We start from the raw sequence: 23,612 nt of genomic DNA, 5'->3' as shown, positions 1-23,612 counted from the left end.
CGACACATGTTCGTCGTGTGTGTAATCAAGTTTCAGGCAATCGTGTGGAAAGTTCATCAAGCAAAAATGGTTCGACAACGCGGTGCTCACGTTTATAGCGTTGAACTGCATCACTTTGGCCATGGAGAGACCGAACATACCGCCGGACAGCAAAGAGCGGACGTTTTTGGGCACGGCCAATTACGTTTTCACCGTGGTGTTTGCGCTCGAGATGTTTGTCAAAGTAAAATTGCCCTCTTTTCGGATTACAATTTATTTGCCGACCTAATCCGATTGCGTCTGTTGTTGGTATCAATATTATTACCGTCTGTTTTTTTTTTCTGTTTCTCCTCCACACAGGTCGTAGCCGCGGGCATGTTCTACGGCACGGAACCGTATTTCAAGTCCGGTTGGAACATCATGGACGGATTGCTCGTGGTCGTGTCCATCATAGATCTGCTCATGTCACTGATCTCCGAGAGCAGCCCAAAGATATTTGGAATACTGAGGGTGAGTGCATACGATTTACAGCTGCCGGCATAGCGACGATACGTGACCGATATTTACATGTTATTATATTTTTTATCCTACGACCGTGGTAGATATATAGGTAATGTCTATAGACTCAGGGGTGGATTGGCCCAGATAGCACCCCGGACCCTCATTAATTATGATCCAATTACCACTGTCGGACCCTTTCTTAAATGTTTATTATTGTTGTGACGTATAGAGAATACTATTTCCTAATTCTTGTAAGTTTCAAAGAAAATAATATACTGGACCCTAATTAATTGTTCGCCCTGGACCAAAAATAGATAGTCCCCGTCTAGAGTACCTATAGGTATATGTTTGCCGTATAATATGAAAAAGTCACGTGGCCGTTGTCGTAAATGTGAAATAGAACTACGTTTATCGATCGGATTCTCGTATTTACGAAATCTAAGAAACGCCTTGCACGTTTCAATTATTGTTATTATTATTATTATAACTCTCTCTCTCTCTCTCTCTCTCTCTCTCTTTCTTCCTGTTATATTATATAATTTAATAATGTTATGTAATATTTCACAGAATTAGATTTTTTTTTTGACAAATCCATAACACATCGTGTAATCAAAACGTGTTAACTATTCTGTTCGCAGGTGTTTAGACTGTTAAGATCGCTGAGGCCGTTGAGAGTGATCAACAGAGCCCCGGGCCTAAAATTAGTGGTACAGACACTACTTTCGTCTTTAAGGCCAATAGGCAATATTGTACTGATTTGTTGTACATTTTTCATAATTTTCGGTATTTTAGGAGTTCAAGTGAGTACATTATTATTATTATTACTATAAAATAGATAACTTTTGTTGAAACTTGTTATACAACCTTTTAAATGCATGGTTGTCAGGCAATGAATGTAATATGAAAATGCGTTTTATTTCAATTTGTTTTTCGTTGTATAAATTATTGTAAAAAAAAATTTTAACCAATACTAACTTATCAAAATAACTAAAATTTAAATTTAAATAGTCTATTATACTTTAACCTTTAACAATTGTTAATTAACACTTATAATTATAAAGAGAACAGTTTATCTTTTGTACAGTTTTAGACCTAAAAGCTAGAAATAATTTGGACGTTTTAGAATTAACCTATATTTCCATTCTGAAAGAGGATTTAAATTTATTAAAATCTTTTCCAGGCGTTTACTTATGCAGATATGCAACTCTATGCTGATGAATTGATTTTCAATTAGCGGTTGCATAATATTGTATAGTAATATTTACAAAGAGCGATTGTGCAGGGTTCTAGAGCATATCCCCATTTTCAACTTTAATTATGCATTTATTCAAATTCTGATTTTTTGGTATACTTAAAGGCCATATTAAATATGTCATATTTTTATATTTACAATAATTTACATACCTAGATTTATTATTTCATTTAACAAGTATATCCCGTGATGATACTAACATCATATTTTAATACCATAACCACTCTTTTTTACTATTAACCAGATGATATTTTTGAACTTTTTTTTTTATTTACCTAAATCAAAATATTTATTTAAACGATTAGTTTCTGAATTATTAAATTTTACATAGTATAACAAAAAGACCTGATAAATGAAATATAACTTTAGTTCTATTCAATATTCTTTTTATTTTTTTATTTTTTATAATTTACAGGCGCTTGCGTTACACGAATAATGTAACATTTTTTTTTACACTGAAATTAAATTATTACTAAATCTAATACAAATGTTTTTTGAAAACTTTAAAGAAGCCAATTTGTAAATCTGGTTTTTTAGAATAATTTTGACTGTAGAAATTTTCATGATATTTATTTTTATTTAAATCTCATTATTTTTTTAAGTACCTAAAGTTGATCCAACCGTAAAAAATATTTTAAATTCAAAAAGTGTAAACTTTTAAAGTATTTGATGAAAACTTTTAAATAGGTGCTTGCTAAAATATAAATATTTTTTTAAAAAGTTATAAGTTTTCAAATAAATGAGTCTTACTATAAAAAAAATTTGATATTTTATAAAACATAAAAATAAACTACTTGACTTAGATAAATATTTTAACAGTAAGAATTATTCTAAAAACCAGTTTTCCATATTCGCTATATTGAAATTTAAAAAAAAAACGTTTTAATCAGATTTAATTTTTTTTATTTACAGTACCCGTTCAAAAATAAAAATAAAATGTTAAATATAGTACGTTTTAATATTACTTATTGCACACAAGTCAATGAATTAAATATAAAAATAACAATTTTAATATATTGATTATAATTATTTATTATGACGAAATCTATTTAATTTGTCAGGGGTTACTATTACAACCTGTTTATAATTTATAGTATAATAATATAGTATTTACTAAGGATAATAGACCATAAAAATTGATTTACAAAAATAAAAACAGAAGTTTTATTCGATCTAGTATTAATAAATACCAAAATTGTAATAGTACTCAAACAATTGTTACAACTCATATAACGTTGATTAATATGATATCACTATGATTATCAAATAATTATATAGACTCAAAAACTTCCGAACCTATTTTCATGGATCTATTAATAATTATTATCGTCCTAATTTCACAAAGTTAAATAACTCAAAAACAACTCGTGCTAATTTCGATTTAGTATGGATACTTACCTACTAAACAACTTTTGAGAAGTACGAAGTACGAAAAACATAGGTAGGTATAATATATTATGTTAGCCTCAAGACTGAATAATACAAGTTTGGTATTAATTGGTAACCAATATAGAACACTAATTAGTCATTCTGAGTTGTGACTCCACGGTTAACATCGGCGCATACTAAATCGGTTGACATCATGTCTGCGTAAATAAATAACTCGACGACACGGTATATAATCTGATGTGACTCCGTGGCCTCTTGCAAATTAACTTCGGTTTGTACCACGGTTATCTACCGTAACAGAGATGGAGAGCAGATAACCGTGGTGGTGTACCTATTAAATCAAAATAACTGATGTCAAGTTTACTGGCGTTACAAAATATTATTATAGTTTGCGTGTGCGTCGTATCTTAATAGTCGTGTTACGCCGCCGCTTAAACACGAGCCAAAACCTAATGGAGTGTTATGTCGTAGGTACTCGCGGAAATTTCGGGCGTCATAATTTAGTGCCATATATTTATATATTATTTAGTAGGCACCTGCCTAGTGTGTTAATTATGTAGTGCATTAGTTAATAGGTAGGTTAGCACGATCAATGTCGGTCGGGGCGTAAACACAAACTATAAAATAACACTGTCGATAATAGGTATTGTGTTAAACCGATTGATTTAATTTTTACGACGCAGTTGCTCGATATATCATGTCCTTAACGTTCAACACCAACGGCAAAAATATTCTTGTACGAAAAATCGAAAAAACTACCTATTTCAGTGAATACAATTTTAAGTGACTTGGTAGATATAAATTAAATGTGCAATAAAAATCGCTTCCGATTAATACGTCATATCGATGTATCGGCTCTGTTAAAACTATAAATCTAAAGCTGATATTACATCAAACAGTTATAAATACTCGACCCCCCTCCCTCCTACCACCCCAGTACTAAGCAGATCCAATTTGCTACAATAAATCACCCATGAAGTTTAAAAATAAATGCGCGTCGTTGTAAATAACCAATACATTTATCGCTCCGCTCAGAATCTCAAATCAACTTAAATGTACACTATTTACTAACATAATATGAAACTGTTTCGCTTGTTCCTCGTTGTAATGCTCAACAGAATAGTGTTATCAAATTAAAATTCTCCTACTGAAATATAAATTGCCAATATTTGTAAATATTTTATCGATCAACATAACCGCATGGGTTAGGTATGTAAAAAAAATAAGTTGAAAATTCTAAACGATTTTACTTTGAGCTATTACATTTCTACTAGTAGGTTTATTATAGGACCGGTGTTTTAATTGAATTACACGGCAATAAATACAACTTAAATATAATGCATCTATATCTATGTATAATATTCAACAAAAATATTCGATATGCATTATATAAATACACCAGCATGCACCCTTAAGTTATTTTATACCTAGTCAAGTGAAATCCTTGATGGGATGAACAATTCATTAGGTAACAGAATGTATGGTTTGATCAAGTGCTCGGTACATAATATATTTTTTAATTAATTAAAATAATTGGCATATCTGTGATTTTTATATTTCTGCTTATCGATACGTACACTTGATATTAAAAGTGTTTGAATTGTGTTATTGAGGTCAGCTATATAGTGTATTACAAACATCAAGTGCCCATATACTGCCTGGTGCCATATAGGGTGTGTTTCAGTTAAATATTAATTTAACACATCTCAACTGGATGACTATAATAAATTATGTTAAAATAAAGATTTTTGATAAAGATAGAGAATACTCAAAAATACACATTTCAGGCCAACTTTCAAATATGTTACCCCGTCGGTGTGCGCAGGCGAAATAAAACTTGTATTTTTTAAGTGATTACACATATTATCATCATAACCGAATTTAAATTATACTATTATTGTCAAGCAACTTTGATGAACAAACTTCTTTTATCTCTACAATTGACTGACGTACTACAATTAAAAGTTTTCTTTTAAAATGGATTTTTGAAGTGGAGAAATTCAAATTGTTTCATGTGAAAAAAAAATATTACTAAAAACAATGAAAAATAACTAAATTAAAGGTCCGGTGACAAAAGCACATTCAATTAAGTAATAACAAATAACAATACACATAGATTGAAAATTTACCATAAAACGTGTTTTACATTTTTTTTTCAAACAACGAAAAACCAGTATTTGTCTAAACTTTAAACTTCTGTAATTCAGTCAATTGTTAAGGTAAAACGTAGAAAAAAGTTCAGCCATCAAAGAAATTGTTATTGAAAAAATGGGTAGGTATATCCGAATTTTGTAACCATAATAATAATAATATATGGGCCACCGTTTCAAATAATATATTAAGTATAGGTACCGCGAATACGCATAGATACTGAAAGGGGAATAATTTTGAAAATTGGACAGAATTTGTGATTATAATATTATTACCTAATATCCGTTATCTTCGTCAAAAATGTTCCTTTCAATATAAAAGTCATCCTCCGAAATATCATCGACCCGTGTAACCGTTTAAGTGAAACATAATTTAAGCTCTTGTAATGGTATTATCCGTTAACGTGAAAAGCCATTTTCAGTATATAATATAATAATGTATAAAATCCGTCTGTCTCGGAAAACAATAAACCGATCGTTTTGTGTCTTAGCTTTTCAAAGGGACGTTTTTTCACTGCGAGGGCCCTAACATCAAACACGTGCGCGACAAAAAGGAATGCCTGGCCGACAAGAAAAACGCATGGGTCAATCAAAAATACAATTTCGACGATCTGGGAAAGGCGTTGATGTCTCTGTTCGTGCTGTCGTCCAGAGACGGCTGGGTGAACATCATGTACACGGGCCTGGACGCCGTGGGAGTGGATCAACAAGTGCGTAAAATAAAATATTATCTTTCGACGACAGTAAGTCGTAGATGTATCGGTGGCACGTGACGTGCGTGTACTACGATAATTATTGCATTACAATATGACGTATAATAATTTTACAATAAATTGTTAATTTTTTTTTTTTTTGTTTTTTGTTTTTGTTTCACTCAGCCGATCGAAAACTATTCGGAATGGCGGCTACTGTACTTTATATCGTTTATACTGCTAGTCGGGTTTTTCGTGCTCAACATGTTCGTCGGCGTGGTGGTGGAAAACTTTCACCGGTGCCGGGAGGAACAGGAAAAAGAAGAGCGAGTCCGGCGGCTGGCCAAACGGGCCAAGCAAATGGAAAAAAAGCGAAGAAGTGAGTTTCTGCAGGGAAACACTACTGCTGCGATACGAACGAAAAACAAATATAACAGAAATAATATTAACTGAACATTTATCCGTTGTTTCGTAATTATTATAGAAATGCACGAGCCACCGTATTACAGAGACTACAGCAACGCCAGGCTGTTGGTGCACAGCGTAGTCACGTCCAAATATTTCGATTTGGCCATCGCTGCCGTTATCGGTCTCAACGTGGTCACGATGGCACTAGAATTTTACATGATGCCTAAAGTGAGTGTATTTGCAGAGTTGACAGATAAAATAATAATGTTTGGAAAAATTTTAGAGTTTTTCTCCCGCTGTAGGTACATTATACATTATATTATAATATTATGTTAGTGCACACATTCCACGTACTGTACTTAAATGGTATCGACCCGTTTTTTTTCTTTTTGTTTCACGTGCAAACTGTGTATTTGTAAATATGTACTTGAAAAAAAATAACCCGACGAGTATTCACCCCATTTTTTTTCAGGCGTTGACTTATGCGTTGAAAATATTCAATTATTTTTTCACCGCCGTGTTCATACTGGAGTGCGTGATGAAAATGTTGGCACTGGGACTTCAGCTCTACGTGAAGGACAAGTACGTATACGCATTGTGCAGCCTCACAAAGGGTGGATGAGGAGAAGAGGAGGGTTGACTTTGATTTTAATCTCAACCCATACGCTTTTACATCATAATTTTGTATTGATACGACGACGTCACATATTATTATTATTATTATTTATTTGTTCATCGCAGATGGAATATATTGGACATTGGAATCGTCATATTGTCCATAGTGGGTATCACGTTGGAAGAATTGGAATCGAAAATCATACCCATCAATCCGACCATCATCCGAGTGATGAGAGTCATGAGGATCGCTAGGGGTGCGTAAAAATTATGTTAAAATAGTAATCGCCGAACGGAGGTCAACATACGTAAAAAAAATATCATATTATACAGTATACATAATATAACGCGTATACGTAATAAATCTTTTATCACTATAATAAACGGTCAATTTATCGTTTATGTTGAAAGCATTTCAATTTTAGATGAGTGGGATGAATTTTCGCAGGTGGAGCCTGCTCTAAACATTTGGTGAACTATTCCGCTCATCTATACTTTAAATATCTGAAGAAAAAAAAATTAATAATGATGATGATATTAAAAAGATATTGAGAATAGTATATATTTTTTGTGATGTTGAAATCGCATAAAATGCATTGAAAAAAAAATACCGATTCACATGTAGACAATTACAACTATTTAGGCGATAAAAAAATCTCCTTGACCCCCATAATATGCTTAGGTATATTAATACGATTATGAGTTATAACATATATAATATTATGTATTGCCAGTATAAGTATGGATATTTCGTATAATTTAATTTTCACTCTTGCGGGTGCACGTACAACTCCAACCCACCACCACATATCGACTACACGTCCACACGTATATATATATAAGGCAATAATCTTCGCGGGTGTGTGTGTGTGTGTGTGTGTATTTGGGTGGGTGATGGGTGAGTTTTGAGTGTGTTTGCATACCTTAAAACAGCCAATTAGTGCAATAACGCTCGCTACGACCGCAATATCGTATAGTAGGTGCCATGTATATAATATTGTGTATATATGTGTGTTGGCTATGGAGAAACGTTTTAGTATAGGTAATACGCCAATAACATGCGCGTGTGTTGTTTTCGTTATGAAAATAAACATCATTAACGCATTTCGTTACAACTTATATAAGTACCCAGGTATTACTATTACGTGCAACGACTTTGGGAATTAAACGAAAAACGGATTTTCCTATCATAAACATTCATAAATCACGGAAATTGTGCCGGCAGTGGCCGTAGGTATATACATGTGTGCACTGTGCACCTGTATATATTATGGTTATTACGAGAGAAACGACGAAATTTAAACGAATAAATGATAAATTTATTTGTTCGAGGAATACGAACGTTTAAATATTTTTCCCCGATTTTCGACAGTGTAATTTTTTTGGGGTTTACATTGTGCATAAATTAAGTAATTTGTTTGACTTGGTCTAGTTTATTTGGCCGACTCATATTTAAAACTACAGCCATTGGTACGTATTTAAAATAACGGTAATCACGCTTTTTACTTGACCGAAATACCGAGTAATACCATATGCTCCATTCGAATTGTTTTCAATCGGTACCCAAAAAAAATAACGTGGTAAATACGTAATTTGAGATATTTTTGAAAATAATTAGATGGATACGTAAATTCTTTACGAAAATATAAATATTTATTATACATGTCAGCAAAACTAAAAAGTATTAAAAAAATAATAACTTTTTCGTTAAAAAACTTAACATTAAAACTTTGAATTACATATACGATATTAAATCTCTTGTTTTTAAGATAATACCATAATACCTATGTTGATATTATATGGTAATAAAATATGTACATAAAGAACATTTTTATCACTATTCTGTTGTACGTACATAATATACGTATTATTACTATTATATTATTAAAGTATAATATTGTAAGTATAATAATAATAATTGTTGTGGCTTTTTTGTTTCAGTTTTAAAATTACTAAAAATGGCTAAAGGAATAAGAGCTCTTTTGGATACCGTGATGCAAGCATTACCTCAAGTGGGAAATTTAGGACTCCTGTTTTTTCTATTGTTCTTCATATTCGCAGCATTAGGTGTGGAATTGTTTGGAAGACTCGGTAAGCGCATTGAATAATTATCGTATTGTCATAACGTCATAATATGAACGTCTCAGGTTTTTATAAAACAAAAATGTATCAAGTGTGACTGCTTGTCTGTGTCAAAATAATAATTGCCAGGGAGGGGCATAAATAGGGTTTAGGACTTGATGCTTTACATATTCACTCGAAAAATAAATGGGAAAAAAACTGATACAAATACAAAACTACAAAAATTTATAAATGATACAAAACACGTATGATGTCGAGATTTTAAAATAAGAAATGTAAAGGTTTGTTGGTTTTGATTGCATATTTTAAATAAATTATCATTGTTTTAGATAATTTATAAGAAAAATAAAAATTTTGAACGAAACGAATTAACGCGATTTAATACTATTCAACTTTTAAGAGATATTTTTAAAAAATTATAATCATGTACAAAACTACTATACTATACAGGTTACTTCATATACATTTCTTAGGATTTTAGCAAAAAAATGTAAAATGTTTTTCCTGTTTCCTCGATACCACCATTCATTTAATTTAAAAAAAATTTAAATCATGTTCAACTGCGCTTTTCCAAATGTATATTATTGCATAATATTTCACTGCACATGATATTTATAAAATCGATGGCTCACATTTTATTTTATCTTTTTAAGTGCATATTTTAAATGCGTATTTCAAAGTTTTATTTTTTGCACATCGGGTCAGCCCCGTTTCCTGGTCATTATTATTATTATTATTATTATCGTCACACTTCAATAGTTGTGCATTAAAACGTTATCACCGACGCTTGTCAAAATATGTACTTTGCGTAGAGTGCAGCGACGAACACTCGTGCCAAGGCCTGGGCGAGCACGCTCACTTCGGGAACTTCGGCATGGCGTTTCTGACGCTGTTCCGGGTGGCCACCGGTGACAACTGGAACGGCATCATGAAGGACGCACTCCGTGAGGACTGCGACAGCGCGGCCGACTGCGTGAAAAACTGCTGCGTCGCCGACGGCATAGCGCCCATGTTCTTCGTCATATTCGTGCTGATGGCGCAGTTCGTGTTGGTCAACGTAGTGGTCGCCGTGCTCATGAAACATCTCGAAGAGTCCCACAAACAGGTACGCACGCCGTTTTAAACGCAGAGTGTTTTTTTTTCGTACGGTTTTTTACTTATAATCTATTAGCCGTTTATGCCCGTTTCTGCTTCCACAATGATCTCCCCCGACCGTTTCTCTAAGTACTGTCAGCTCTTCATCGCTTTGTGTCTTCCTTGCACTCCCGATATACTTAGATCGTCTTTGGCTCCCACTATCTCCCACTATCTCCCACTATGCACCACGTTTCTACGTCTTCGTCGCTTTGCGCTTTTTTTGCACTCCCAATATACTTGGATCGTCTTCGGGTTCCACGATCTCCTTCCACGTATCTCTATGTACCGCCAGTCAGCCCTATTCACCATTCAGCGCTCCCGATGTTTTTAGATCGTCTTCGACTCGGTCTTCCCACCGTTGTCTAGGCATTCCTCTCAGACGACTTTTATTAGGTCTCCATTTCATCACTGTCCGTATAAGTCGACTATGATACTCTCCATACATATCTTTAGACTTTAAGCGCGATGTTTTAACTGTACAAATGGCTTATTCTTTTTTATTCGCTGCCCAAAAGATAAATTTTTTATCTCTGAGTACCATTACACACCCGTCCCTAGCAATTCTACGATATCCGTCATGGGCCTTCTTATCATTGCGTGTTCCTCGTGACTTCTCCCACAAATAACTGATCGAGATATAACATTTTCTCTTGCTCAAATACATAAATAAGAATTTCTAAACGCACGCGGTTTTTAAAAAGTCTATCCGAATCGTACGCTATGTTTATCAAGCGTTATATATTACGTATTATACATTTTACTTTCCATAATTTTATTTATTTTGTATACTATTAAACTCTCAAGACTGTGAGTAATTTCCACTGTCAGCTCATAAGTCTATACAACTGCATAGATGGGCCATTTCGCAATTAATATCATTATAACATAATTAATTAAAATTAAATAATGTTTTTTTATAAATAAGTACAAGGTACATTTGGTAATAATAATAATTATTAAATTATACAAATTACTTAGTTAAAGAAGAAAAATGAGAAGAGAACTCAGTTGATTATTATTAAATGGCGTTGTATGATATTATTTAACATAGTTGTGGTCGAAAAATAGGTGGACATGAAGTTTAAAAACAAAATATTTATAAGTGAATAAAATCTAATATAATATACATAATATTATAATATTACATCGTTATTACATTACCAAAGTCCAAAACATGTAAAATCAATATTTTATTCCAGCATGCTTCTCGGATACAGTCAGGAACTTTCTCCCTTGTTTATAGTTGTAAACTTATAACCTTTGTCTCTTTTCGCGGTATTTGGTCGTTCAATACACTATAGGTATATTATATTCATCCACCTTGCGATTATCTTGTAAATTTCCTACACTTCAAACGCCTATTTACTGCGTATTATAAATTGAACAATACTATGTAACGTGTAAAGTACGGTATACGACGTATATATATATATATATGTTCCTAAAATGTAAATGTAATATTATATGCATTATGCACGCAACGTTTGTTTGACAAAATGGCTGGCGTGGTATAAAATAAACAATCGAGTGATTTATTTTTAACTGATTACATTCTCGTTTTATAAGTCTAATTTTTCGGTTTTGAAAAGGAAAAAAATGTTTTTCATAGAGTTTGAAGGATACGAAAATGTATTAAAAATTATGATCAACTAGGGGACCTAATATAATTATATAAATAGAAGACCCGACGCATTTCCGTAATATAATATAATAATAATATATATTCATTAACTTTTGTTGTTGAAATTCTTTTATACCGGCACTCGATTATGAAAATTATTTAACCATCATATTGTTATTTATCATGGCGTTATGTGTTATTATTGTTTGCTGTAAATTAACGAAATGTGACAACCGTTATTATAAATTATTATTGTTGTTAGTATTTGTGTTTTCGTTTCGTCTTTTTCGGGTCAACTTATCCCTGCATCGTATAGCGTAGTACTCAAAGGCTCCACGAAAAAACGGTAGAAGAAATTTAAATGAAAAATAACGATGCCGGTCAAAGTTATTGTCCACGGTACGACGGTGACATAATCGTCTAAACGGTTTTTACATTTTACTCGGATCCCTTCAGACCATAGAACCGCAAACAAAATATCATAATATTATTATATATAACTCAAATTAGTTTGAATATACTCGTTGAAAACCAAACTCTAATCTCTGAGGAATATTATGATGTGCGGACCGCCGATTAATCGATCGGGCCAAATCAATCATATCATCATTGTCATTCTTATTACTATTATGATGATCGAAATTATTCATCAGAACTTTTTCGACAGTCATAAAAACGTACGACTGTAGTACATTGTAATGTATTGTTTTTCGTCACGATAAACTATTTGACTGTATATAATATTTTAGTACCTATATTATTATAGTGGCAACACAATTTTCGTTCGAAATGTCTATATATATATCGTGACGTGTGTGGCGTGTATTTATGTGTATATTATGATTCGCAGTTCAGATAAAACTCTCGAGGTAATAAAATTAGAATTACGGCTGTTTCAAATTTGTATACGCCGAGTCTCTCGAATAGTATTGTATTATTGTTATAATAATCTCAGTAAAATCGTTTATCCTTCCATGGCCGATGAACGATATAAAATAATATATTACGCGCGTCGCTCCTCGCGGGTATATTATATTCAGTTCAAATAACAAAATGTATTGCGCACGGTAACAATAATAATAATAATGATGTAAACGACGCCGACGAAATAAAAAACGTTCGATTCGTAAGAAAATGTAAATCGTACATATATTATAGGTATGTGTATAGGTGCCCGTGTAAAACGTAGTTGGTTCCATCAATAAATGCGCGTATTACATGCGAGTTAGGGGTACATTCGAATGTAAAACGGATTTTTCAAATACCTCCTCTACCTACACGTACACTCGAAAACATGACATCACGAGAAACACATCGCCGAAGCAGAACCACAGAATAAATTGAATTCGATTTGTTCCGCGGCAAAATGTTGCGTATTATCATCGTTTACTCTGAACGACCGTACCTATATTATTATACTATTGTCATCGTCTCCGTTCTCTTCCCGCAAACAGCTGATGCCGGTCTGGCGTGAACCAGTAACCATACCATACTGCATACCATTACTGCACGATATCGCGAAAATGTCGTTGTACGCTAGTCGTAATTTCATCTCGAGATAGTGATGCGAGAATAAAATATATCGTACCCACGCGACGGAAATTATTGTTTCTCTAAAAATGTACAGGTACTCTATAGTGATGGGCGAATTCGGATTTATGAAATCCGGATTTCGCGGATGATCGGGATATTATTACCGTTTTTTCGTTAAATGAACCATTTTTAAATTCTAATAAATTTAATTTCTCCTAATTTTTTTAAGTATATAAGTATATTACTTCTGACACATTTCGACTATCGGTGAAAAAATAATTTACAACAATAAAATTGCCTATTTAAATAGTTTTAATGAAATTGACAAAACCATTTATACCACCAAACCAAACTAAAATAAAAAAATTATCGAAGAATGTATAGGGTAGCATAACATTTTACAGTTATACTACAAATAAATAATTATGAATAGATATAATATACAGATTTAACTGTGTTGGAAATAATTTTACCCAATAATAAAAATAAACTAAAATTCAATACTTTATCATAATACAACAATAATTTCATGTTATTTCCATCAATAAATAGCAAACGCGTATAAACTATAGAGTTAGTATACTTATTAATGTATATTATATTATCAAACACATATCAATATTTTTAATGTTTTTTTACTTTGTTTTTCTAAGTTATAATGTTGTAAAATAATTCCTCGATTGTAATTAAACCAAGATTCTTGTAGCCAATGGCCCTCACCGAAGCAGTTATTATTAATAAAAACAAAATAAAAACGTACATTTTTCAAACACCTTTTTCAGAGTTATATACTAAAACATAATACTAATACCATGAGAAACTTATCGCTGCTACGCTGCAGCAGAACCACAAATTGATAAATTGGTGAATTAAATCGAATTTGATTTGTTCCGCGCCGGCAAAACGCGTTGTATAAACTTGTATTATTATCGTTTACTTTCGCGATCATATTACTATCATCATCATCACATCCATACTTTCCCCGCAGGCAGTAGGTTTGACGTAAATCAGTACCTAACTATAATAATAGACTAATTACATAATAATATTACGATGATATAATTGTACGCTAGTCGCAGAACTACCAAATAAATTGATAAATTTAATTTGATTGGTTCCGAGCGGGCAAAATATTGTCCTATTCGTTTACTCTGTGAGATCATATTATGGTTATCATCTCCGTGATTATCCCGCAGGCAATATATTTGGCGTGAATCGGTAACCACACAAATTACATATAATAATAATAATAATATCACGATAATATTATTATTGTGCGCTCCTAAGTTTTTTTTTGTTATATATTTACACAAAAAATTCCACGCGTTGGAAATTATTGTTTCTGAAATTCTGTAAGAATTTAAAATGACTATATGCTTGCATTTGAAATATTTTAATTCTTCCGTGAGAAGTTGTACGCGTCTTTTATCATTTTCTCAGTCTGACACACACTCAACAGGGTTTTATTAATGATGTGGTATCGATTGAACTTATCAAAACGATTTCGTCACGTTAGACAACTGAGTTGTGATTAGAGGTCTCTTTTTCAAGTGTAGTTAAATTCACGGATACAATTATACTCACGTATGCGATCACGTGAATTTATTTCACGTAAATCTGTGAATTTAACTTCACGTGATTCCGTGAACTTTTTACGAAATCACGCGTTTATTGTTACATGTGGAATTTTATTTTCAATACATTTAGTATATATCTCCCAAATCCCAATAATGGTTTTCTTATTTTTAGTTTTTACATAGCGGTAATCGGTGATCAATTATTTATTTTGAACCAAAATCTCCAGACATAAGTAGAATGCGGTGTTTTTGACAGTTATCTATTACGAAATTGAATTACAATTTTAAAAAATATTCAAATTTATTGAACATTGAAAACACTATTTCATAAATTTCACTCCAAAAATGTTGTAATAGAATAAAAATAGACAAAAATAAAAGTGTACAGATATTTTTAGTTTTTGGTTTTTTGCGGAGATCATTAATAACGTATCTTTTTTTAAATATATTGTTATAATTTAATACGTTTAATAAATATTATATGTTTTACAATACACGTGAAATAAATACCCGTGATTAACTAATTAATTACACGTGAATTAAATTCACGGTTTTTTAAATTTAAATAAACGTGAAAAAAACACGTGATCACATGAATCTTAATTCACGTTCAAATTTGAAAGCTCTAGAATTGTGATCACTCAATTCAAAATAGTTTTTCTATTAAAATTAATAACGTTTTTTTTTTGTTCAAATGTTCTCGGACTATTTAAACATTAAAAATGCACAAAACATATAAAACACATTATGTGTCGTTGTTCGCTGTGTTTTTAAATGTTTTGGAATGATAAGTGCAGTGGATTTATATATAATGGAAAAAATATTTATTCATTAAGCTATTTATCTTTTTTATGGATATTTAATGTGTATCTGTACCATTCACAAATCAATTTTTTTTATATTTGGCACAATTTAACATCGCATAACATTTACTACATGGGCATTGTAACACACGCTAAGATGGTTTAAAACTTAAAACTAAAAAGTCAATTGAATTATTATGGTACCTATTTTTAAAATATTATGTTCTTCGCCGCAGTAATGTAGCTATTTTGCCTATACGATACGCCGTTTTACTAATTATTTTAAATCATCATGCTTAAAACAATATATTCAGAGTTTAGTTTGAGTATACAGTATTTATGATTTATGATATTTTAAAATCTTAAGTATCTTTCACACAGAATCAAGAACATATTATAAGTGCCCATAATAATAAAAATTGTCATTTTTAATTGTTCTTAGATGGAGGACGAGATGGACATGGAAGATCAATTGGAGAGAGAAATGGCTGCAGAGGAAGAAGAACAATTGGTTCAAATGGCCCTTGACCACGAGTACTCGATTCAAAATCCATTGTGCAAAGAGTTTTCGCTACCCGCCGACTTCACCTTTAAAAGTTTGCCACCTTCACCTCTATACCAAAGTAAATCAACGGCATCTATTATAATGTTACACAGTGTGGCATGAAAAAATACGCGATCTGTGTCTAGAGATTAGCGGTGCGCGGGGTCTCTTACGAATATTGTTTAAGGGTGTTTTTTTTTTTTTATCAATTTTCGTATTAAACTTTTTGTATTGTGTTTATTAACAGGTCAAGGACGACGGTTTTCTTTCAACTCGTGGAGTGGCAGGATGACGGAACCCACTATCGTACCGTCGCAGAGAAGACGACAGACCGTCCAGGAGTCGAACATTCTCGTCCCCCCAGCGCTCATGCCCACTTTTATGATTCCTCATTTCGAATCCAGGAACCGGAAGTCGTCATTGAGCGCACCACCCCGGAGTGATGTAACGCGACCCAAACCATTGCACGTTCATTCCGCGATATTATAGCTCGTTGTTTTTCGTGCAGGTCACTCGGAGGGACAGCGTCCGGAGTTCCGGTTCGCAGCGGCCGGCGACGGACCAACCGGACGCCGCCGGTCAGCGCCAGCAGCAATTGCAGCAGCCCAAGCAACAACTGCAACAGCTGCATCAACTGCAACAGTTTACGGACTGGCAATCGTCAGCGAACCAGGTGCAGCTGCAGGCGAGGTGCGTCTCGGAGGCGATCGCCGGCGGCCAGGCGACCGGAAGCGGAAGCGGGCATCCGGTCCGCGGAGAACCGGCGGCGGCGGCCAAGAACAGCGCTGTCGTCGCGGCGCTGCTGGCCGTACCGGCGGCGCCCAATCCGAACGCACTGGCCGCTCCGCCGCCCACGCCGCCGCCGTCGCTGTCCAAGTCGTACGTCACACTGGCCATACCCGAGGAGTGCGCCGTCGACGTACCGCTGTTGCGGTCCCGTTTCCCGCTGGTCAGGCGACCGGAAGACCCGACCTCGTCCGGTGTGACCGCCGCCGGTCCGGTCAACACGCTGGACGTGCGGATCGAGGCGAGCGTCAAGAGAAAGACCTGAGCAGCCACCGCCGACACTGTCGATATAACGATACTGTTGTTATTAATATTATTACTATTATTGTTATCATCGTCGTCCTCGTTATCATTGTCATCGTCGTCGTCGACATTATTATTACTATTATTATTATTATTATTATTACTATTATTATTAATACGAAATTCGCATCACCCGGTGCAGACTATCGTCATTTTTGCAATATTAACATTTTATCGCGTGTACAAAAACTCTCCTCGGGGCCACGTCCGCTGGACGGCAAGAAACGTGCTCGCTCTGCAGAGAAAAACTTATTATCCATCAATAGAGTTTTCGGAATCGTTTATAATAATATTATCAATGCATACCTAATAATACCAAGCATCTGTCTGTGACGGAACGCCGTTAGTCACGTTGAATACTTATTGACCACCTGCCGGTATTATTAGATAGGTACCTAACCTTCATAATATTATATTTTGTGCCTGTGAACATAATATTACGATTATGATGAATTAAAAATGAGCCTTATCTGAATATAGGTACGATAAATGAAAAGTAAATCAAATACATTATTTTAATATCCATTTAATTATATAACGTCAGGACATATGCGTAATATACTGTAAAATCGAATAATTTAAGTTATCGTGTTATCAAAAAAAAAAAAAAATGCCCTTTGGTTGAACTAAAAAACAATTAACGGTAGTAACACTGACCAAAAGTAATATACGCGTACCCGATCGCGGTGACAACAACGACAAAAAATCCGTCAATCGATCAAATTGATGCCGCACGAATCGCAAGTAAACGCGCGGCCTTCATCGAGAGATACCTGACTATATTTTTGACAAAACTAGTGGATCCGAATTATAAGACGTCACACTCCGTTGGTTTCACCTAAAAATCGACGCGCCTGTTACACCATTGTCGTCTTGTGCCGTTTGAATTATTTTTCGCCCTGAGCGATTTGCTTTTGCAAAAATAATGATGAGCTCGGCGAGACGACGCCGTCGGTGAAACGTGATTTTTTCGAGGCATTTGTTTGTCGAAACGCTGCCACCACGCGCTGGTCCGTCGAGCAGGACGTGTCTATAATACGTAATCCATAGCTACATACATATTGTATTTCACACCTGCTCTGATAGTTTCCCGTCGTCACGAATAGGTATTATAATATTATTTTCCGATGTAATATTAAAATTTACAATATTTATTGTTATCGACGATAAACTCATTTCGGTCTTAGACTCCCTCCCCCCTTAATACGCACACGTACAATATATTATAATATTATACCGTCAACACCAGTTATTTATTATAATCCGATCATCCTATATTACGATAACAGCTATAGCCATTATTGGAAAAGAGGACTTATCGATTCCGCCCGAACGTTTTGTTTCGGAGAAAGTCAAATGTCGACTACGTCGAGTCTTAAATTTATCAAAAGAAAAAACATGCAGGAATCAGTTATACTGAATTTATATTTCACCATTTTTTTTAATTTCTAGTTAATTCGTATCACAAGTCGTCATAATATTAATATCATATACTAATCTAACATAATATTAATTTAAATCATGCTTAATACGATATAAGTGGGTAAAGTTAATTTAGAATATAGTTAGATAGGTAGGTATAATTTATTTTAAAAAATATTTATAATTAAAAATAATGATTCACATGGTATACGTTGGACGTTAACCAACTACCGTCGCTTTTATACGTAGCTTATAATCGTTTTAAATGTTTATATATTATTATTTATTATTACATTAAATTTAAGGCTCGACTAAATCAATAGCCGACGGAGTCGTGACAGGACATTTGATTAGACATTATATGAACTGTCGAGAATTATGCTGAGTGTATAAACCAATGAAATCAATATACGCTGAACAAATCGATAAAATTTTTATCCGTTTGCATTTCGCCAAAACTCGAAATTTATTGTAATATTATTAATCGATTAAATGTGTTTCTCAGTTCTCTGGTGAATTTGATTTCTCTGAGTGTTTTCAAACGTTAAGTTGTCTAAGACCTCGATGAAGATGTACGAACAAAAAATAGTGGGTACCTAACGTCATTATTTCAAAAATATAATTTGATCTCAGAAAATGTTTTCTTTACTTTTAAGTATCGAAAAAAAAAACTTTATCAAATCAATTTCTAGATTCGTCGTTTTATGAAATACGTATCCATAATAATATTAGGCAATTATATAACAACTGTTCACCTCTTGTGAGGATGTTAAGAAATATTAAATGTGTTATATTATTGTACTGTCTTAGCGCATATATAAAATACTGAGGGTGTTTGAAAAACGTTAAGTTCAACATTAGCGACATGTGTTTGTTTTTTATTTTTCATTTTAATGCAATTTTTAAAAATCAATTATATTATTATATTAATTTATCAATCGATCAATAGTACAGACAAATAAAGTTATTTAAATTAATTTTAAAAACAGAATCCGTTAAATACAAAATACGTTTACAAAATAATAACTAATGAAAATGTGTGATTTCCTCGGGTAATGGCTTAATATCTATAACAATTTAACAGTTGTTCAAAAATTCGAAACATTTCAGAATTTTGTTTTCGAAGTCTATTGAACTTTAACTACGTAAAAATATACACTACAAATTCGCACTACCTAAAGGAACGATAGTGTGACTATTTTATAACACATCATAATGTATGCAATGGTATGTAAAAAAATAATAATGTAATATAGAATGTCATAATATGATTTCAACTTTTGAGATTAACCCGACACAATGTTCTAAGATTTCCAAATTTGTAAATTATTTTCATGACAGTGTATTCAATAAATTGGTCTAGTTTTACTGACGACATAAAATAACGTAAACAACGTATACATATATTTTTTAAAGTAACAGATATTTATTTTATATTTGTTAATACGTATTGTAAACTATAACAGCAGATAAGATTAGTCGTTTCAACTAGACATTCAATAATGTAACTACTATGTAAGTTGTAACTGTATATAATAATAATTGTAATTTGTAAATCGATAATAGAGCAGAACAATAAAAATTCGAATACTGAATAATGGATATTATTATCGAGTGTTAACTGTTAAGACATAATATTATAATAAGTATAATATAATACGTACCTATACATGTTATTCTAATAACCTGCTAACACCAGAGTGTTGTTTTTCTAGATTTTTACTGAACACAAAAGCATAATATACGGATCGAATTATTTCCAATACAACATAAAAATTCAACGTAAGTAATCGATTCAAAACGCATTATAGACAGCTGGTTATAGTCATTCCGTAGGTAGGCACATAACAATAAACTATATACGCGTCAAAACAATCAATCACAATTGAAATTCAAATCAAATAGGGATTGCACCTTCGAAATAATAGCACAGTACCAATTTAAGCCGTGTTTGCAACTGAAATGGTCATAATATTCATATACTAATGGTCTAGTGGGTTTTTTTTTTTTTGGTTTTAAATTCGTTTAATTTTGTTTGGCCTATATAGTATGAAAGGTACCCCGCAAATATCTATCACTGGTAGAATGAGGTACCTCTACCTTGTGCGAACAATATTTAGTTTTTGTAATAATGACATGGATGGTAGTAATAATAAAAATAATAACAATAAATATTATCGTATCATTGGACGTTTATTTTCGATTATAGAATATAATATAATAAAATAGTCAATTTATTTATTATGTTTTACCTTCCTAGTGAAAGTATATTAATTAATATGATATTATTATTATTATTATTATTATGCTATACGTCGAATCTGTGATAAAGTCAAATTTTTAGATACCCATCGCCTTAATATTCGTATGAATCTAAGTATATTATTATATGTGTGTGTGTATGTATATATATATATATATAGAGGGTGGTACATTTTAATGGCGTCACTACTTGTTTTGGTTGAAAAAATGTATGTTTTTTTTTTTTATTTTAATATTCTTCTATATATACTTAAAATGAAAACACCGAAATAGGTACTTCGGATTATGATAAAAATCTTCTTTTTTTTTCAAAAACACTAAAAATTACTTGGAAAATTAGTGTAGCCCGTTAAATGGATCTCACGCTGTACATGTAAAATATTATAATATATATTATAGTAAAATTAATCTTTACATTATAATAGGTGTTATAATATTACGCGAATATCTGACTTTGTTTAGTTATAAATTTTTTTTTTTTTTTTCTAGAAAATGTAAAAACAAAATCGTCCAAATATTATGATATTAATATCTAAGTACGTGTAATTGTGTGTATATTATGATTTATTTTGTGTCTAGTCTTTAGATAATGATTAGTGATTTTCTATGAGACTGCCTATTTCTTAAGTATATAACTTTTGTTTAGCATCTAATAATTATATTATTATACCTATAATATTATTCCCCTGCTTGTATTAAATATAACGTTAATATTTTAGTGCAGAGTATAATGTTTTACGCGTAAAAAAACTCTGTACTATTCTTACTCTCACTCTCTATCTATCACTCTCTGTCTCATTCTATCTCCATCGAGCTCTTTGTATCTCTCAAACTGACTTATTATTATTATTGTAAAATTATACTATTACTATACGTATATTATTATTATGTATTATTAACGAATAGAATACATATCTTTGACAATTTTTATATAATTATTTCTAATATATTATATTTAGAATGTCTCAGTTAAGTGTTATATACAGTAAAACTACTCTTTGGACTCGAAAAAATAATGATTCAAAATAATTGATATATTCCCTTGAAAATTTTTCTACCCATACTCAGCATACCTCAACGGTTGTCCCTCGCAAAAATTTCAAACTAATTTGGTTATCGATTCATTGGAGTTCTAGGCGCTCCGTACTATTATTATTATAAGTTTTGACGTATTTAGGCGTTCCTGCATAATTATAATATAAACTTATGCATACATTGAAGACCTACATAATATGGGAACACCCCACAAATGTATCTTAAACTAAAATGGGAAACAGCTGGCCCTTAAATTATATTCTGTTTTTATAACGTTTATAAACATTGTTTAGGTAGTTTAGCCAGTTTAGGTACTTCGAGGCTAATATTTTACCAACATTTCGAATTATCATTACTATTATTTATTAATATTAATATTGCTACTTTTATTTTTTCCCTACTTGTCCAGTTTTATCAACGGTTTCGCGTGTAAAAAATCAAATTCTGGCTCAAGCATTAATTCGATAAAATACAACCGAAGTCAAGTGTGGTAGGGGAGGAGGGAGGGCTGCACAAAAAAGCTACGATTGACTAAAAACTTAATAAATATGCCCTTAAGTTTAAGCATAAGTACATTGAAATGTATTACAATTTTTTTTCATTGAATTTTGTAGACGAATATTAAATAATAATTTTTCGGTAATATTTTATAGACGGTATTTAAGTAAATAATATATTTGAATTTTGAAATAAAATGACTCATAACTTTTGTTTATTATATAATCTATTATGTATAGAAAAATCTATTTGTACCTACACATTATTATGATTTGGGTCACAGAAATTCTAAAGGAAAACGAGATCGCGTTGTAAGTATACTTTCGGATACCCTCGTTACATAGTATTTTAATAATTTAACTAGAGAAAAATTGTTTTCTTTCTCCCCTCCTCCATCCCTTATAATGAAAAGATTAATAAAATATACAAGGGATTTTCTTGTGGTTGAAACGTAATTATTATAGGTAGATACTATTATTAATAATTATTATTTACATTACAATTCGTAAATACAATAAACATATTAGGTATAGGTAACTTAGTATAACTAGGTATATTATATATTATAAGACCATGTTATTATTATTATTATTATTATTATTATTATTATTATTATTATTATTATTATTATTATTGTTATTACTATTATACAGTCCATCCAAATTATTGTGACTCTTTTGTTTCCGTAAAAAAAATTTGTTTGAACAAAAAAACCGTTAACATGGTTATAATAATATATTGTACGTACTTTAGAAAAACGCGCTTGTTTTAACATTCGTTGAAAACATTTTTAATAATTACCCTGAATGAAAAATTAAAAAAAAAAGACAGTTTTGTATAAATAAATATAATTTTCAAGTGTTATTACATAATATAATAATACAATATAATATGGTGTTTCGGATTATTCATTTTTTCCCACCGCAATTGTTTAATACAAATCATATCAATCTTACATTAACAATATTATTAATGAGTAATGACCATGTCAAACTCAAAGAATCTTCGGGGCCAGTGGCGTAT

At 32.1% G+C, this 23,612-nt stretch overlaps 1 protein-coding gene across 6 annotated transcripts in view; it reads left to right on the top strand.

Annotated features, from left to right (window-relative positions):
• LOC100166077 (voltage-dependent T-type calcium channel subunit alpha-1H) overlaps nucleotides 1-17,988 on the top strand; it is a 459,662-nt gene extending 441,674 nt beyond the window's left edge. For all 6 annotated transcript variants that reach the window (XM_029488267.1, XM_029488266.1, XM_016804685.2 and 3 more), the window contains 13 exons: nucleotides 31-223; nucleotides 340-489; nucleotides 1,119-1,280; nucleotides 5,763-5,981; nucleotides 6,150-6,342; nucleotides 6,448-6,599; nucleotides 6,844-6,953; nucleotides 7,113-7,243; nucleotides 8,928-9,077; nucleotides 9,881-10,173; nucleotides 16,182-16,362; nucleotides 16,531-16,727; nucleotides 16,792-17,988. In XM_029488267.1, coding sequence (XP_029344127.1) covers nucleotides 31-223; nucleotides 340-489; nucleotides 1,119-1,280; nucleotides 5,763-5,981; nucleotides 6,150-6,342; nucleotides 6,448-6,599; nucleotides 6,844-6,953; nucleotides 7,113-7,243; nucleotides 8,928-9,077; nucleotides 9,881-10,173; nucleotides 16,182-16,362; nucleotides 16,531-16,727; nucleotides 16,792-17,334 — 2,674 coding nt within the window. In that variant the 3' untranslated portion in view covers nucleotides 17,335-17,988. The remainder of the gene's footprint in view (nucleotides 1-30; nucleotides 224-339; nucleotides 490-1,118; nucleotides 1,281-5,762; nucleotides 5,982-6,149; nucleotides 6,343-6,447; nucleotides 6,600-6,843; nucleotides 6,954-7,112; nucleotides 7,244-8,927; nucleotides 9,078-9,880; nucleotides 10,174-16,181; nucleotides 16,363-16,530; nucleotides 16,728-16,791) is intronic.
• The last annotated feature ends 5,624 nt before the right edge of the window (nucleotides 17,989-23,612 follow it).

The sequence above is a fragment of the Acyrthosiphon pisum genome, chromosome A1 (genome assembly GCF_005508785.2).
Source record: "Acyrthosiphon pisum isolate AL4f chromosome A1, pea_aphid_22Mar2018_4r6ur, whole genome shotgun sequence".
In the NCBI taxonomy this organism is placed as follows: domain Eukaryota; kingdom Metazoa; phylum Arthropoda; class Insecta; order Hemiptera; family Aphididae; genus Acyrthosiphon; species Acyrthosiphon pisum.
The sequence above is the reverse complement of the archived record's forward strand: the minus strand, read 5'-3'. Positions and strand labels throughout refer to the sequence as shown.